The sequence below is a fragment of the Neodiprion fabricii genome, chromosome 1 (genome assembly GCF_021155785.1).
Source record: "Neodiprion fabricii isolate iyNeoFabr1 chromosome 1, iyNeoFabr1.1, whole genome shotgun sequence".
In the NCBI taxonomy this organism is placed as follows: Eukaryota; Metazoa; Arthropoda; class Insecta; order Hymenoptera; family Diprionidae; genus Neodiprion; species Neodiprion fabricii.
The window spans coordinates 21,921,598-21,939,101 of record NC_060239.1 but is presented as its reverse complement, the minus strand read 5'-3'; the positions used below and the strand labels follow the sequence as shown (position 1 = coordinate 21,939,101).

The following is a 17,504-nucleotide window of genomic DNA, read 5'->3' as shown; positions in this document are numbered from 1 at the left end:
TACTTTGAGCATAAGAGGTTCGCGGGTATTTCCAAGTTTCCAACCACTAACAGTAGGTGGACATCTTGGTACCCGAAGCGTTGGAACACCTTGGCAGTTCGTTGTTTCGCTTATTGTTAGACAACGTAAATAAAGCCGGGCAATAAAAATCAAATTTTTAAAATAATCATTACGACTGGGTATTGATGTAGAAATTGTTTATTCCTTGTCCATTTATCTTGCGCCAGTGTAGTCGTAAAGATAATTTTTTCTTCCATTTCCTTCCCATTCACTGCAAGTTATATGTGGAACTCTAAGCAACGTTAGCATTATAAGGATCAAAATACTTTCTACCTATTTTTCTTGTTATTTGGCGAGAATGGGTTCACTTTCACTGTACTCTAGGCAAATTGAGACGGAGTGGTTACATCGACAATGGGTATTATGAAACTCTGACAATACAGGTTGACAACCAAAAGTCGTCCGAGATTTAACCAGTTATTTGTAATTGAAAGTCTCTACTACGTTTAGTCTGGTTATAAATTGAGATTAATGTTACAAAATAACGTGTTCTTGACGTATTTCGAGAGGTGATAACTTGAAAAGAGGTAAACTGCAGGCTGTATCTTGCAAACAAGGCTCCGCATACAGTTCACGCTGTTGAGGTAATATTTTAAAACTGGTATCAAACCTGCGGCTCATTCTGTGCACGAGTAAGTTTGTCAAGCCGTTAAGAATACGTCATAAGCGATTCAAAACTCATTTTATAGAAACAAACGTATACCAGGAACATCTTACTCGCAAGTCTAGACTTTGTGGCAAAAGGCTTGTGTAAAACCATTGATACTATGTTTGGATATTTTTGTCTAAGATTTCATGTTTAAATTACTTTAACATTAAAATTGAAGTACTACCAAACATTGAAGATTCCATCAGCCCGCGGTTGTAGTCGGTTAACAGCTTTTCATGAGGGAGCTCTTTTGCTTAAAAATTCTTTGTGGTTATTCCGCGTGATCCAGAGGTGGCATAAAATCTGAGAGTTTGCATACCGAAGTAGTTCTTGATCAATTTTTTGCGTGGTTGCAGGATCGGTGCCTTTCTACGAGCTCGTACGTGACTTTATCCCCTCAGGAGTTTCGGTAATTAAACTTTTGCCCATAGCAAAATGAGGTTTTAAAAGGTACGCCAATTGTACAGAATGAAAAATGTTTGTGGATAACTGTGTTCCCCTCTTAAATCTATTCGTCTAATGTCCGTTAGAGGATTCTTTATCTCTATTTTGTACGCCTTCCTCTTTTCAGCTACTAAGCATTGGCTTTGTTGAATTGTATTTCGGCGTATTGAATAAAACACTATATCGAATTTCCGAACTGGCCTCGGGATTGGTTCCACTTACGTAAATTAAAATCAGTTTTCTACGTGATTCTTCGCGACTTATGAGCTCTAAAAGTTCATCTCGAATTTCTGTTCGCCACATCTCAACCAGCTGCTTTTGATCAGGTGCTATTGGTAGCAATAAACAGGAGCACCGATTCATCGTGGCGAGAATGAAAATATGCTCATTTATTTCTCAGATAAATTGCAAACGAGGTATTCTCTAGCAACTAGGTACATCATGTCACTCGGACCAATATCAAAGTATACAAAACAAATAGCGCCGCTTCGTATGATTATTGAAAACAGTTTCAAATGCAAATCTTGTATTATCCTGTTCTCGCTATGATCGTATTATAGACAAACGATTGACTGTAACTTTTTTTTTTGGAAATCAAACTGATCTCAATCAACACTAAAGTCAAAAAGTCTTCTAAATGATCGCGATGAGATATCCGATTTCGAAATAATTCACCATTTCCCAAACAATACTGATAGTAGACAGCTTTTCTCTTGCAAAAGTTGTTTTTTTGGAATTGACGATAATATAAGCGCAAAAAATTTCCTTGCGTAATAGATATACTCCAGATGAAATAATTTTCAATTGTCAACATAAATTATATTTATAAATCAGAATAAAATCACCTCAAATGATTAGCCTATGGTGGATGATTTTTCTGAATTTTTTAAACGTATTGTTCATGAAGTCAGTTTTCTCAATCCCCCAAAACAGTTGTCCGACAATTAGTCCCGTTAATAGGGGTTTTTGCCCTATAAAAGGTGGGGTAATATATATATCACTATATAGTGATTTTGTTATAAATTATTTAGTTCCAGGCCCAGATGAAAACTTCAAAATCTCGACCTTGGACCGGAGGGATCCGCCATCTTGGATTAATGCTATGAAAAAAAATTTATTTTCCAAATAATTCGTTACACATTAACTTACCAAAAAAGTATTGAACGAAAAACGTAGGAATTTTAGTTTTCTCCAAATTTGTATGAGACATTTTTGTTGTACAACCAACCGTTCAGGAATGATTTGGAAACAAAATTTTTTAACTATTGCTCCAAGATGGCGGATCCCTCCTCTCCGCCAAGGTCGAAATCTTAGATTTTTCCGCGGGGCCCGGAATTAAATAACATATATCGAAATCAGTACTACCCCACCTTTTTTAAGGCAAAGACCTTTTTTACTCCATATTGACTGGACTAAATATTTCTTCTGAGGAAACTATTTAAGTATTTCAATTGGGTTTGCATTCATGGGTTGAAATTATGTTGTTTCAAAGTTTGGCTTTTAGAGAATAACCAGTCATTCAATACATTTAAAACTTTGTGATTTTCTTGTTTTTTGAATTTAATAATTTTGAAAAGTGTTTCGAGAGTTTGATCAACGAATGCCAGATTACGATATTTTGGATCTTGAAGTATGTAGTCTTCCAAACAATTTTCCGTCCACCAGTTTCGTCTTCAGGCGTAACAGAAAAAGTGATAAAAAAGTGAATTGTAGTATTTCGAAAGTAATCGTAACACAATCTTTACTTTTGTTGTAGATTCGATACAATATGAGGATTCGAAATTACCGCATATTATGTCCAACTGGATTCTTGAATGCAGTGAGAGTAAGAAATTGAAGAAAACTCATCGATACCAATCAACTGTATAAAAAGAACAAAATAATCGAATTCATGACAAGTAAATACAGGGTGGTCTATTTAAGTTGACACAGCAGAATGTCTTGGGAACAATGCATTTTAGAGAAACATCTTTGCGATAAAAGTTTCATGGCTCGAAAGGGGCAAAACACTGTACTACCGAACTTTTTATTTGGTGGTGGTTCAAAATGTCATTTCGAGGTTAACATGGTTTTTTCAACAAAAAGGTGTAGTTGCTATAAACAAATTTGCATTTTACAAAAAAAAAAAATAATTTCTTTATCCCAAATTGTTTTTCCTACGACACTAATTTTTCAAGTTATTATTAAATTAGTCAAATAGGTAGTGGGAAGATGTGTGTGGAATTGTAGGGGATAAAATAATTCGGCCGTTTTTTACCAATGGTACATTGAATGGAGAAACGAACAGATGGTTTTTAGATTAAGAATTGCCGGGACTGATTGAAAATTTGGATGTCGAAACAAGACGAAGTACGTGGTTTTAGCATGATGGTTTTCCAGCTGATTATTCCAGGTTATCCAGAAAGGTTATCCGTCGCCTCGTGATTGATAACAATTTCTGGATTAGTAAAGACGGACAAGTAAATTGATACTTTGAGTCCCAGATCTTACAAGTCCTGATTTTTTTTTATGGGGCTACCTTCTAGAAAGAGAATATCAAGGAGCGAATTAGAAATGCTTGCAGAGGCTTTGAAGGAGATCATTTACTACGCTGTCACGCATTTTTTATAGAACGTCTTGACAAGTGCATTGAAGTTAACGGACATACTTTGAGCATCTATTGAAATGAATATTTTCGTAAACAATTGCATTATTGGGTACCGAATTTATTAATTTTGAGATATCTTGAAAAATTGATGTCGTAGAAAAAAAAGTTTTTTTTTTTTTTTCACATGACCTTCTAAATCTGTACAGAATGAAAAGTACGATAATACAGTCTGTTATGCCCCTTTTGAACCATAACAATCTTATTACAAAACATTTTTCTTTAAACTTCTTTGCTGTCAAGATACTACTGCTTCTACTTAAATGGATCACTGTGTATAGATAGCGGGTTGTCCACTTGATTAAAGTCGTGCAAACTGATGTCAACTTCTACATGAGAAATGCAACTCAGGCAAAGAAAAAAAAAAACTCTTTTAAAAGACAATCATTAGTGAAGAAAACTCACAGTTTTGTGCACAAAACAATATTTTCGTTTGTAGCCCTTTTCAAACTGTCTATACTTGCGTATGTGATAAAATATGAGTGAGATGATCATGTAAGTTAAGAGGCGGTTATCGTTAATGATCTCAGCGTCCATTCGAACCTTCAGGACCCAGACTGAGAGACATTTTTATTCCGTGTTCCGTTTATCGCTCGTCCTCAACTATTTTCATTTTTTACCACAATCGAAAAATATGGTTCTAGATATAAAATGAAAATCAGTTTTGTAGCTGTTACCAGAAAGTCTGGTATTCGTTACTATTCTTTTTCATTGTGATCACTGTTACTATATTTTCTTGTAACTGTTTCGAAAATTTAATGCTTGTGCAACAATGAATTAATTTTAAAGCCTCATTTAACTAAAAAAGTAGAGTAAACCTCACAAACTGATTTTGCTTTGCAATTACCAAAAAAGGGTCGACAATATTCAAACAGTTTTTTTAACGATACCTGTTTTACTGAATTTTTCTAGTTACTATAACCAATGAAATTTTTCTCAGTGCATGGAGCTATAATATCGATTATCGTTTCTTTCGAAATCTGTTAATTGGTAATCAGGTGCTTAAGAATAAATCTGCGTGTTCTATTTCAAGACCTTTGGCATTGTGAAAAGAGTTCAAGCAAATGATTTTGCCACAGGGTAACTGGCATCGTAAATAAATTTCTCCGACTTGAATCATCTACACAAGATGACTATATACGGTTTTCCAAAAGCGCGTTTCAAGGATTATCAGATGCTTTTGAAGCAGATTCAAAAGCACAACTATGGGGACACGTTGTAACTCGTTGAATTCCTCTTGAGTACCGTTATGCGACGCATTTGATAATATCAAAAGTCAGGTGTGTTTTTACCCATCATTACACCATTATTGTTCCGACAATTAAAAAAATGTGAGGAGCAAAATGATGTATGGACGTAGTACTGTCGTCGAAGTCCTGACACGGTAGTTGGATACAAATGTGACAGGTGAAAAGTCGACGTTAAAAATGAAGAGACCTTCGGAATGCCCTCGTAACCGACATCTCTGGTCCAGGGACTTTTCACAAGTGGATTTAAATTCGAACTCCTGTGTGTAATCTTCAAAAAACACGTACGTAGTTCTGTTCCTGATGTTTCTACCATTTTTTCCGTCGTAAATATTAAGTTTTTGCCCTATATGGCATCCTAGTGAATCACTTCTTGTTCTGATTATAGATATTTTCGGTATTTTATTCAACTTTATGATCCAGCTCTTTGAAACATCCAGCTCTCACTTAGGGTACACTTTTACTTCAAATACGACATGATGTGAAAATGATACTATGAGCACGGTAGTATTAAGATATTAACGAAAAAATCAGAGAAATTGTTGGACTGGGTATTCTTATAGGTCAGGAGTGAAGAAAAAAACATCAAAAAAGTGCTTGAACGTACTTCAATTGTTGGTGTCAAGATAAGTCTTATATTATTCCTGGAATCCGTTCTAATATGTTTCAGAAACAATTTCCAAGAAGAATTGAAAATATCCTTATAAGCGCCGTTTTTTATTTTTGTTATTGTTAACGTTAATTTTTTGAGTGAATTAAATGAAATAAATTATGTTTAAAGTAGGAAAATAACATTTATAATTCTTTTGTAATATGAATGTTGTATAACAAGTGTATTTTTACATCATTTTTAATGTACTTGATTTTATGCTGACGTCAAAAAACAACCTTTTTTTAACAAAAATTATGTAGCACTACAAAACTAAACATGTTTACTGTTATAATCTTGCGCAGCCTTCAATAAATTACCGGAGAAATTATCATTATTTTTTATAACCTTGTATTTGTTCCACGTTTTTTTTTTAATCTGCATGCACCGATTCCATTAATTGTTAGCTGTAGTATCCAAGACCTTGGTGTTTTTTTTTTGCGTGTATTATTTACATGCTTTTCAACGTTGTTTTAATTAGATGAACTGTTTGACTTATGAATTTCACCACGATATAATTCAGTTCAACATTTAGAACACAGTCTCACATTTTTAGAACCTACACTTTTCGTACCAGATTTGTTTGACTTTACAACAAATTTTTGGACGGGAAGAAAAAGCGCATTCTCGAAAACGGCCGAGTCTCACAAAGACGATTGAACGAAACGTAAAGGTTTTTTTTTCAACCATACTACTACTAATTTTTGTAGTTTTCAAAATTTGGAAAGTCGTGAAAGATATTAGAAAGGTGATCGAACAAAAGTGGCTCGATTCACGAAGTGAGTAGATACATACATGCCTCGTACGTTTCTCAAATATTGTAGCTTGGCATTAATTGCATCGCGTAATGGAGTGAAGCGAATGCTCATTACACGGTTACAAGTATAAGTGTACTAACACCGAATATCAACGGAATCGAAGCATTAGACTTGAGGTAAGTGAGACGAGGTGTACACGAAATGTCAGAATATGATGTTTGGATAAAAAGAATCCGGTGGTAAACACGTGTTCCTCTCATTAGAAGATGACGTTTAACCGACTATGGCGGCATAGCTATTCATCATTGTCTGTATATTACTCCTTATTATTCCATGCCGTTAAAAAAGATCGTTTATTTTATTTGCAAGGTGCTTGCTCCAAAAGTTAGGCATCGTATCGGCATGGTCATTTTGGAGTGACACACTTCGTTGCGAGTAGATCATCATTTTGTCCTACCAAATTTCAGTAACGCGTGCTATATCTGTCAGTCACACATGGTTAGTCTAGCAGAAAGCTTGAACTAACTGTTGACGGTAGCATAATATGCAACTTCAACTTTAATTTCTACCTTGTTTAGGCGTGCAGTGTGATGCGAGGAAATATTTTGAAGGTACAACGAGGTTAACCAGAGCAGAAACTGAAATGTTAAAATCTTGTGCGCATAACAAAAACGTTTTAAGGCCTCTTCGTTATTACGTTAACATTGAGTGATTCGCACTGTTTATCTTTGCACCCCACCGGAAGCGACGCTTCAACTCGGTGACAATGCTTCGGTCGGGCGCAGCTGAAACTGGGCGATATTTATGAATTTAGAAATTCTAACCGATCAGATATTCAACCATGTATGATTTGATTATCATTTCTTAATTGGTTATTTCCTGGCACAGCTTGATTCGAGATAAAAAGTCATTATTCATCGTAACACGAGGTTTTATAAATATATGCGAGACGAACTGACCAAACGAAGAATTTCTAAAATGGAAGAGAGAAAGATGAGCTCGTAGAGAAAAATTACCTGCGCATCAATAAACATTACTCGCTCAAAACTTTAACTAACGGGGAATCCGGTTTGTAAATCGTATTAGAAAGCTATGTACCTAATGGAATTTAACGAGCCTAATATCCTTTTTGTAAGGTGTAAGTGCGATAAACCCTTCGAGGCTGTTCGGCCCCAGGACGCTTCCCTCAATGTAAAACTTTAAATCAACCGAATCGATTTAGTTGGATGAAAAATTGTAGCTTCAATCATTATTTTGTGAAAATGAATATACCGTAGTTAATAAAATAAATTCTGTTGGATCAAATAAACCAAACGAATCGTTTGAACTGTGCGGTTGATTTGAGTGAAAATTTGATACGTCCAAACAATATTTAGCTATGTCAACTCCACGTTCCGGTTGAAGAAGGAGGTGGCTGAGGTTGAATGCGTGCAATTGCTTTAACGAAATATTTCTTTTTTTTCTTCAAAGAATTGAGTATTCCGTGGAATCAAATTTGATCCTCTTGAATCAATCGCCACATGTGATTTAGTGGATAAATTGATTTCGTTAAACTAAGTGATTTTCATTTTATCCGTTTAAAGTTATACATCGTTGAATACGTATGGTTGAATGAATCTTTAGTCAGGAAGTTTTGATGATCGAAAGAAACAAATCAAGTTTCTTAGCCTTAACAAATCTACATTTCGTAGGTAGCACTTGTTTCGTTCATCCATGTCAGCGAATATAATTTTTTAGGGTATAAAGTTTGGTTGGGAACTAAAAATGCGTTTTATTTGACTTGCGAACAAATATAAGTTATTTGTGTTACCGAGAATTCTACCAACTGCCGTAGTTAGGTTGAAAGTTTCAATTTTTTCCAGTCAGAACCATTCCAAACGATTGCAGAACTTTCTTTGATTCCATTCAGTCTCGTCAAGTGAAATTTATAGTAATTCTATAAAAACATTACCTTATTTTATGACCTGAGCATTTGTTTATCCGAACGATATGAGATTATAGTCAACGAATAAGTTGATTTAAGTAATGGTTAAAAAACTACACTCATCGTTAACTGAATGTTCAGCTGCTTGTACTTGGCTGTGAATTTTCCGACTAGACATTCAGTTCCGTTAACTGGGATTTTTTGAAATAATAAAACATGATCTTGCATTGATCAAACATTTGTTGGATCGAAAGGTAGGATATTTAGGTTAACAAAATGGTTTTCATATTAACTATACAATACAGGTCGTTCAACTTAATATTTCGTTGACTGTAGATCCTCGTATTTGTGTTAGATAATAAGTTAGTCAATAGAAGTATTTTTCATTTAGTGCGTGCAACTTATAAATTGTTGTAATTTCTTTTTTTGGCTCAACGAGTGTAAGGTTGACGGAAAAATTGAACCAGTTGACAGATACTTTGGCAAAATCATGCTCATCACTATTTACAAATACAATTTTTATATTTTCAGACTTGTCCAACTCGCCCAGTTCTGAAAATTCGATTGCAATTTTACTTCATCTCTTAGTCTATTTATTTTCTTACTTTATTTATTTATGAGCTTACACACACACACACACACACAGAAAAATGGGTGATTGTGTTAACGAGGTATTCAATTTGTTACTTGATTGATAAAACTTTGAATAAATGCCTAGTCTATCTGCTATTCAAATATATAATAGGATAAATAATAATTTATGATTTCATATGGTTGAAAATGTAACAAAATAATTTTTGAAACATGAGCTACGAATTTAAAATTTCTGGCGTCAGATAACAAATTCAATAACCTGGATTTCATTCTGCGACAATGCTTTGGATATCGAAGCCATGTAAAAATAACAATATCTCTTGTATTAAATTTGCAGAATTAGAGAATGACGATGATAGTAATTTTCACACCATCGCGCTCACTTATCGATTTTTTATTGCCAATTATTATGAGCATTCGATGAGACAATATCTGATTCTATATCTTTTTTTGCTTCTATGTATTACTTATAATTGAATCCCGTAACTGTGCAAGATCTGAATTTTTTTTTCAATTGAAGCATAATGATCGTTAATTCACAAATATTGAGAGATGTGCGTTTCTTATTTGGAACCTTTGTTTTTAATTAGTTTGTGTGACGCTCTTTTCTTCCAAGATTTACTCATGCAACAAATTATACTCAGTTATAGATACGAGCGGACGTGTCAATTTGAGGTCACGGGATAAGAGAGCAAGAAAAAGAAATACTGACCATTCAGTGAGGTTTGACGTCAACGAAAAGACCACATAATCCCATGAATTTGTTACAAACATAATGTAAGTAGGTATGATCCAGACGAGCAAACCAATAAAGTACGTCCAGCTAGGGTCGTGACCAGGTCAGCTTACGAATGAAGAGTTGTAATTCGATCAACTTTCGCTACGTATGAAATTTGTCGAATTCGTCGTTCGTTTCATTGAAAGTACGAGAATTGTACCTGAGCTAAAAGAGTTCCTCAATGCAATTTTGCGATTGACAGAGAAGAGTCTTATTTCTCAATTCCTCGACTCCAAAAGCGTTCTCAAATACTATCAACAATACAAGTTCGCAACAAAGCAAATAGAGCACGACGTGCACCCAATGACCTGAATCGCATCGAGATTAAAAACTGCGTATACTCAAGTCGATGGAATATCTGTTTCCAGCGAAGGTGAAATTTTCCACGAGAATTTGAATCTTCAAAGTGATTTGTTGACTCGTCTTGGGCGCCTCGCAGATTCTTGATTCAACGGTAGGTCGAACAATTCCTTGAACTAGATTATCAGGCAATAATTAGTTCTAGGCTTACTCAGCCTGATTAACTTTGCGGCTGACGAACTTGTGACAGGGTCAAATTACGTATCCTTTATATCTTCACAGCAGCGGCATTCAGCGTTTTTTTCAACGGGACTTGATTTTCTTCTAACACACGTATACAACGATGACGTCTGTATTCCCTTTAATACTCTTCACGATGTGAATCGATGCGAAATCGATCGGCCTCTAATATCAACGACGATACCGCGAGTGGATCCCCTGTTTCCTGATTAGTATCTATGTAGGTCTCTAGCGATTGACCATTGAGTGCTGGATCACTACGATGGTCAGTAGGCGACCGAAGGATCGGATCGAATTTCAACCATGGTCGTCGACCATATGAGACAGTTTTAACATAGCTGTGAACCGTTTGCGTGGTTGTATCACATATTCTTCTTGACAGATGGTTAGGAATCCGTAAAACCAAAATCCCTTCAAGTTTCATAAGGTGTAAGAATATTGTTCGGATCACGGATCGCAACAGCTTGCAGGTCAAGGGACAGAGTCTGTTTGGAAAAATTCAGTTAAGACAAATACGGAACTGAATGTCTCTGAAGTAGTAAACCACCGTTTAAAAGCGGCAGTTGGAACATTTTAGTGTTTCTTTCTGGGTTAATCAGTATTCTACCGGTTCATGTACTCAAATTCTTGCGCTACCAACGTGCGTGGCGAGATTCTAGTTTCACGTATTCTTACAACATTTGATCAATGACTGAGATCATTTGCCGTCATAGTTTTTATCTAATTTTTTTTTCTGGATTTCATACTCATCTGCCGGATAAAAAGTTACTATTTGAAGCCCACGGTTCTTGTCAGATAATAATTACTCGGGTGTATTTCGGGTCGACGGATACAGGGGTGCATCAAAACCACTGTCCGACGTTGTTGAAAACTTTTAAAACCTCATGCTTTCGGAACTCAAGGAGCCATGTGGCGAAATTTGATATAAGAACGGAATTTCATTATTGATGATTACCTTCATATTTAGAGCTGAAATTATGAACCTGACAGAACGAAATCGTCAGGTTGTAGTTGATGTATGTTTAATCGATGTTCGAAGCCGTCGATGAATAGTATATATATACACGTGTCCATTGAGACTTCAGATTTGATTATGGAACTTGAACGTCATGAACGTTAATTTCATCCTCCTAATGAGTAGCCGTTTGCGTCGGTCAGTTGGAGATTCTAAAGGTACCGTAAGCGACCCGGACTCGTATAGTGGTAACCAGTTCACCAAAACGATGAATTAAAATTACCAATAAGGGAGAAATCAAGAATTAGAATTATTTTGTTTTGTTTGCAACATTAGCATTGATAACGAGAAATGATTAGTGGTTAATCCAAATAAGTGTAATCTGTTATTTTGATCGGTTTTCGAGGCTCGCAAAAACGCAAACAGGTGTAACGATTAAGTATTTATACCTACCTTGAAGTTACTTTTTACTTTGGCTAGATAGCTTAATAGATGAACTTTCTTACAATCATGTGGTTTGAAGTTTCATTTGACAACGGGCTACTTATGTATCTATGTTGCTGGCGAAATCGTTTGCGGATGAACATTGGCGAATTTTGCGATCTGGTTAATAAAATCGCGTTCTCTTATTACAAATTATTCGAACCTTACTTGAAATTGCCAATTTGGCAAATAGTATGATACATTAAACGATTTTTTTCTTTAACACTGCATGTGTGAGGTTCAGTTGAAATCAATTTTTGTGAGCTTTATGTGCTTCTTGACTGCGAGCACTTTTACAGTCAGCCCAAGATTTTGCTTATTTTCTGTAGTTCGAACAAACATCGATTTATAAAAAAGTATACACTTGCTTTATAATTTCAATATGCCTTTCAAAAATATACCATACACTATTTTGGAATGCATTTCACGTCGATGAGATGTATCAGTAAAAAAAACCGTGGAAATAATAACTCACATAAGATCGAGATATTTTTTGACAATTTAAATATTCACATAATGTCTAACAAGAGAAGTACACGCATCCGGGGTACCTGATTTTGATAGAATTTGAACTGGTGAAACTTAAATCGAATTTTCATTAGACGCATATTTTTTCCCCTTCTATGGGTAGCGGTTTCAAAAAAAACGCGTACAGTTTGTTCTTTGAAAGATCTTTACTCGTGTTTTTATTACTTTCAATTACACGCTAATGAAATTATTTTCTTCCCGCAACATGCATTAAAGAAATAATGATTAAAAAAACTCGATTTATGCGGATGTTGTTATTTTATTATACGCTATAGGAAGCTGTAGAGAGTATAAATCTTTGTCAGAAGATTGTACGAGACTGGTAATCATCGAAAAGCATTTAAGACAAACGTACGTGCGGCACTAAGAGCATTTTATAAACGCTGATTCCCTACACACGAATCGATATTTTCGTTTACTATTCAGAAAACATACTTCGTTGACATTCGCGATAACGTTGTTTGATTCGGTTAATTTTGCTGCGAACCAGGCGTATTGCAGCATGCCTCGAATAGATGTGACCAGAATATTGTTGACAGCCGTCGATCATCTGAATTTATGAATGTTGGTTGCCGTGACAAAACAACCGCAACTTATAAACGAAAAATTTTCTCTGAAAAATAAAAAAACGTTTTAGTCCCCGATTCTCAGGTGGAATACATTAGCAGCCTATTGAACCAAATATTCGGAATTGAATAAAGTATTTTGACAGCGGAATAAATCGTTTCTCTCAGGTCACAATGGCTGAAAGGTACATAAACTTGAAATAAAACATCGCAAAGCAAATTTCTTTTCCCGCTTTTAAATTATCGTCACCAGTATCATCCGTCGAGAAATTGTACTTCAGAAGCAACGTATTTGTGTAAACAGTTTTACGTTGGTATTGCAAGCATCTGTTCAGTCGCTAATTTTGCAAGAATCCACCTGCCGCAGAGTCTGTGACCAGTTTTTTTTTTTTGTTTTTTTACATACGTTCTTGCACGGTTCGTGAATTATGTGAAATTGCATTGGTGCCTTCTTAAATACCGCGTTAACAAGTAATGGGAATGTTATTTTCAGTTACATCGCGTTTCTATGTATTGATTTATTCTTCCGTTCATTTAGTAAATTGAATTACTGAGTCCTAATATGTTCTAACGAATCCTCAGGATAATGTTGATCAAGTGAAAATTTTTAAATATCGATCGTTACAATCTAAAATGGAAACCATTGTTCATGCTGTACGTATATTCTTTTGTGCTCTCTTTTCTATGTTCTAAAACTTCTTATATGTTCCAAGTAGCATATTTTTCTGCGCCTTGGTGTTAATTAACGACAAGGAATATTATAATACTAGAAAACTGGGTTGATTTGAAAGTATTTGAATCCGTGCACATTTTAACATTTAAAATTACCAATTTCTACCGAATATCTACGTAATCAATTGATTTCTTTGTCACTATAACCCATTAAAATTTTTGCGTTTTACATTTTCAATTCCGTGCCTCCAATATTACCTCGCTAATTAGTGTACAGGAAAAATTATTTTTCGTAAAATATCAACCAGTATTTAACTCGAAAGATGAACAATGTGAAATTGAAATCGAATAGAAATAATACTAGGGTTGGATATCAGCATCTCCTTTTTTTCTGATTAGTAGCATATGTAAATTATATATAAAAATAAAAAGAAAATCAGTATGCTGTTCTAGAAGTATGTGACCGAAATACCTATGAATAGTATCATATGTTCTTTACCGCAACCTTCTTCTACTTTTGTGTGGCGAGATGTATTGTTTCACGTAGCACACATCTTACGTGTGGTGAGCTGAGTAACTGATTCTGAATCAGAGTAAGGGTATCTGCGGACAATTTCAACTGACCTCTGCTCTCGCTGAATGAAATGACGAACAATACAAGAGACGGGAATGACACTTGTACTGTGTGACTAAAAGCCCGCGGTGTCAAGAGACAAAAAAATTCTTTAAGAAAAAAACATACAAAAACATACAAAAACAAAAAAAAAAAACGGACAGAAATTAAATAGTAACAATTCGACCAACCTAGTTCCTGTAATTATCCAAAACGATCAAAATGAAAGGCTTCGCGTGACACTGAGTGATATATTAATCGCGCCAAATGACACAAGGATCCACTGAATTGACGCGGTCATCTCTTTGTAAAATTCTTCGGGTGTGCGTCGATCTGCGAATTATGGTCGGACAATCCCAACTCCTAGGTACCTCCCACTCTCCTGACTCGATGCACCAAGTATATATGGGCTAGTGGCCTTCGTGTAGCCACCAGAAGTTGCTTCGATTCAGTACTGTCCTTATCCTTTGACCTCATTTGTGGTGTGATCTCAGTATAAGACCTCATTGACCGATCAATGTGACGAGAAAATTTTAGTTACCACAAATATGGCCCATTATCGCCTCTTTTCCGCTTGGCAGCTACTTTAGTGCAACTCTTAAGATACCCGTCAAAGTTGGTGGACTTTCCCAGTGTATTTCCCTTGATTTATGAAACATAAAGAGTGGAATGAATTTATTTCAAATTGGAGAATTGATCGGTTTTACCAATTTGGAAATAATAATTTTTTCACAAAAATATACCCACGTCATTGTAATACGCAGCAAAGACAATAAATTATAGTACGAAAACTTTCCTTTCGAATGGTTTAATTATGAGGCATCACGGAACGTCATCCTCACGCTGTCAGAGAAAAGCATTTCCATTCGTATTTGCACGCAGTAGCTTGGGGTGCACGATATTTCTACTTTGCTGCTTAAATTTGTCGATCATATGTGGTTTAGAGTCATCCAATGCAAGTTACGTCGATGAATGCAGACTCGATTGCGCGAGACTCCGGGAGCCCTTCTCGTGCGGAAAATTCAGAGCTGTTCAATGGCTTCACAACCTAACCACGCACAAGGTAAGCAGTTTTGAAGATCATTGGTATACGTTGAACGTTTCTTGGTGTCTAGAAAATGTCGTTAGGCAAATGTGAAGACACCCTAACAAATTTCGGCAAGAAGGTTTTTCACATCATATTGACATTGATCATTTGTAAGTTTTTGTAGCTCACGTTATCGCAACGAAGTATTGTGCGGAAATTAATTTAAAAAAGATATTGGGGGAGTCAGGATAAAAATGGTTACATGAGAGATAAAAATTTTACAAAGGCAGCAAAATTTTTTGCTTCGCATAACAAGTCAACCATGAAACTTTTTTGTTTTACCAGTGATTCTCTCGTCGAATTTCGCCACCGAACATTGAATAAATGGCGCAATGATTCAAAGTGAGGAATTACTAATAAAAAAATTTCTTGCATCAGGATATCCGCTACGGGTCTTTCCGGTTGATTCGATTATCCTCAGTGATGGAGGAATCTGTTCTTCCTGAACTTCCGAGATTCCGAGGCTTCGAAAGTTACTCAAAGTTTTTGACTTTCTTGCGATCCAGTGTCGATGACATGTTGACCCGTCGAGCATTGGTTTATACCGTGGAGCAGCCTTCGATCGCGAGGAGCTTTTCGTCCGGGCCAACGATCCTGGACACGGATGAGCTGGAAGAATTCCTCGAAAGCGGAAGATCGTCTGGTACATGACGAAAACTTTGACCTCTTGAAACATGGTCACTCAATTAGAAAAAGTAGGCGAATGAAGGGTATGTTGGATCACCAGGTGAATTGGACTGGTCTGTAGAAAGTATATTGTTGGCCCTATGCTTTTCTAAAGAGTGGTCCAATTTGCTGGGTGGTACAGTGTACCCTACTTTCTCCCAAGTGACATATTTCGTAAATATGAATTACAGAAGCTCGCTTGCTGCACAAGAAGAAGAAGAAGACGCTCTCGGTTATTTTGCCGCTGCTTATCCTCCTGAAGATCATCAAGTTGAAATTAATATTGTTACCGATTTTGATCGGTGTGCACTTCATTAAGAAAATCCTCATTATCGGAGCTCTTGCGATAACGTCGATCCTCGCCAATCTTAAATACTGCAGGCTTCCTCCGGCGAATCACCACCCAGTTGCCTACAGTGCCTGGTCTACAGCTGCCGAAACACCGATGGATTTTACAGGTAATCCAACGCTCTAATGTTCAGTGAATATGTGTTTGTTATTGCTTTTATTGATAGATTTCGTGTGATTATTTAATTCGGCATACTAACCTTGCATTATGTACTTGGAATACAGCCACCGGGCATGAGGATGATGGCTGGAGTCAGAAAATTGACGTGATGGCTACGCATGAGCCGATTGTCGCCAGCATTCAACGGCATCCGTACCGAGCGTATTTGCCAATTTTAAAACAACAACAGATTCATAACACAGTGTAAGCAGGCTGAAGACGCTAACGATTTCTTCAAAGAGAGTTGAGAAGTCTGTTTTTCAACCATCGAATCGGCGTCTGCCAAGGATTATCGATCGATGTTCAACATCGATATCAAACTGGTCTTTACATGTTAGACGGACTGAGATCGAGAGAATGCTGTTCAAGTGGCATTTTTATTTTCACACTATTAGTTTTGACATGACTCATTCGTTCACGGGGCCCGTGAGTTTAAACCTAATTATATCTGTAGATAGATGTTTTTATGTATTTATTTATCATAGATTAACTTATTGACACAGCTGACAGTGATCGATCGTTGATGCTACCTTTTTGAAATCATGTTGTGATTGCGAAAACTTTGCAATTTCTCCAACACTCTTCAGGTGTTCAAAAATTTACAACAATATTCTAAGAAGGTAGAATCAACAATCGTAATTATCTCTCGGATTTATAGTTTTGTAGCAGTGGTAGTAAAATCTGCATCTTTTTCTTTATAAATGATAAGCTCTTATCTATTGTTGTTAACATCGAGACGATGGCGAGTGCCATTATTATCTAAGTCGCAATGTACAATTCAGCTAATTAAACTGATGATTAACGACTTATGGACTGTAAATTAAAATTTCATCGCAAAATTAACACCTTGCTTTCTACCACCCACTTCCAAAAATTATACCCTAAATAATTAACCTAGCTCAGAACGGTGGACCTTCTATGAGCGTTGTAAATCAGGTCCAAGATTATAGCCGATCGATTTTTTTCTAATTAGAAAACCACATCTGGTAAAGTCTGTATAGCTTTCATCGTACATTACACCTGAGTACTTGCCTAAAACGGCATGAATCTCTGAATTTAACGGGGCATGTGTCCATTAGACACAACTCTTGTAAATTGCGACACAAGATCTTGGATGAACCAAACGAGCCTCGTTGCTC

General features: G+C 36.0%; 1 protein-coding gene across 2 annotated transcripts; it reads left to right on the top strand.

Annotated features, from left to right (window-relative positions):
• The first annotated feature begins 14,539 nt into the window (after nucleotides 1–14,539).
• Nucleotides 14,540–17,208, top strand: LOC124183885. 2 transcript variants are annotated; one of them, XM_046573037.1, is made up of 5 exons: nucleotides 14,549–14,623; nucleotides 15,049–15,167; nucleotides 15,570–15,834; nucleotides 16,049–16,315; nucleotides 16,431–17,208. In XM_046573037.1, the coding sequence occupies exons 3-5, from the start codon at nucleotides 15,615–15,617 to the stop codon at nucleotides 16,571–16,573; spliced, it is 630 nt and encodes a 209-aa protein (XP_046428993.1). In that variant the 5' UTR covers nucleotides 14,549–14,623; nucleotides 15,049–15,167; nucleotides 15,570–15,614; the 3' UTR covers nucleotides 16,574–17,208. The 2 variants fall into 2 exon arrangements, with proteins under 2 accessions (XP_046428984.1, XP_046428993.1); XM_046573028.1 differs by having other exon boundaries at nucleotides 14,540–15,167.
• Nucleotides 17,209–17,504: the final 296 nt, after the last annotated feature.

What these genes read in the sequence shown, in the direction of transcription:
- LOC124183885 (XM_046573028.1), top strand. Translation starts at nt 14,919, where the DNA reads ATGAGGCATCACGGAACGTCATCCTCACGCTGTCAGAGAAAAGCATTT. An exon ending in CGAAAGCGGAAGATCGTCTG is followed by an intron (nt 15,835 to 16,048) that starts GTACATGACGAA and finishes TATGAATTACAG; the next exon opens with AAGCTCGCTTGCTGCACAAG. An exon ending in AACACCGATGGATTTTACAG is followed by an intron (nt 16,316 to 16,430) that starts GTAATCCAACGC and finishes CTTGGAATACAG; the next exon opens with CCACCGGGCATGAGGATGAT.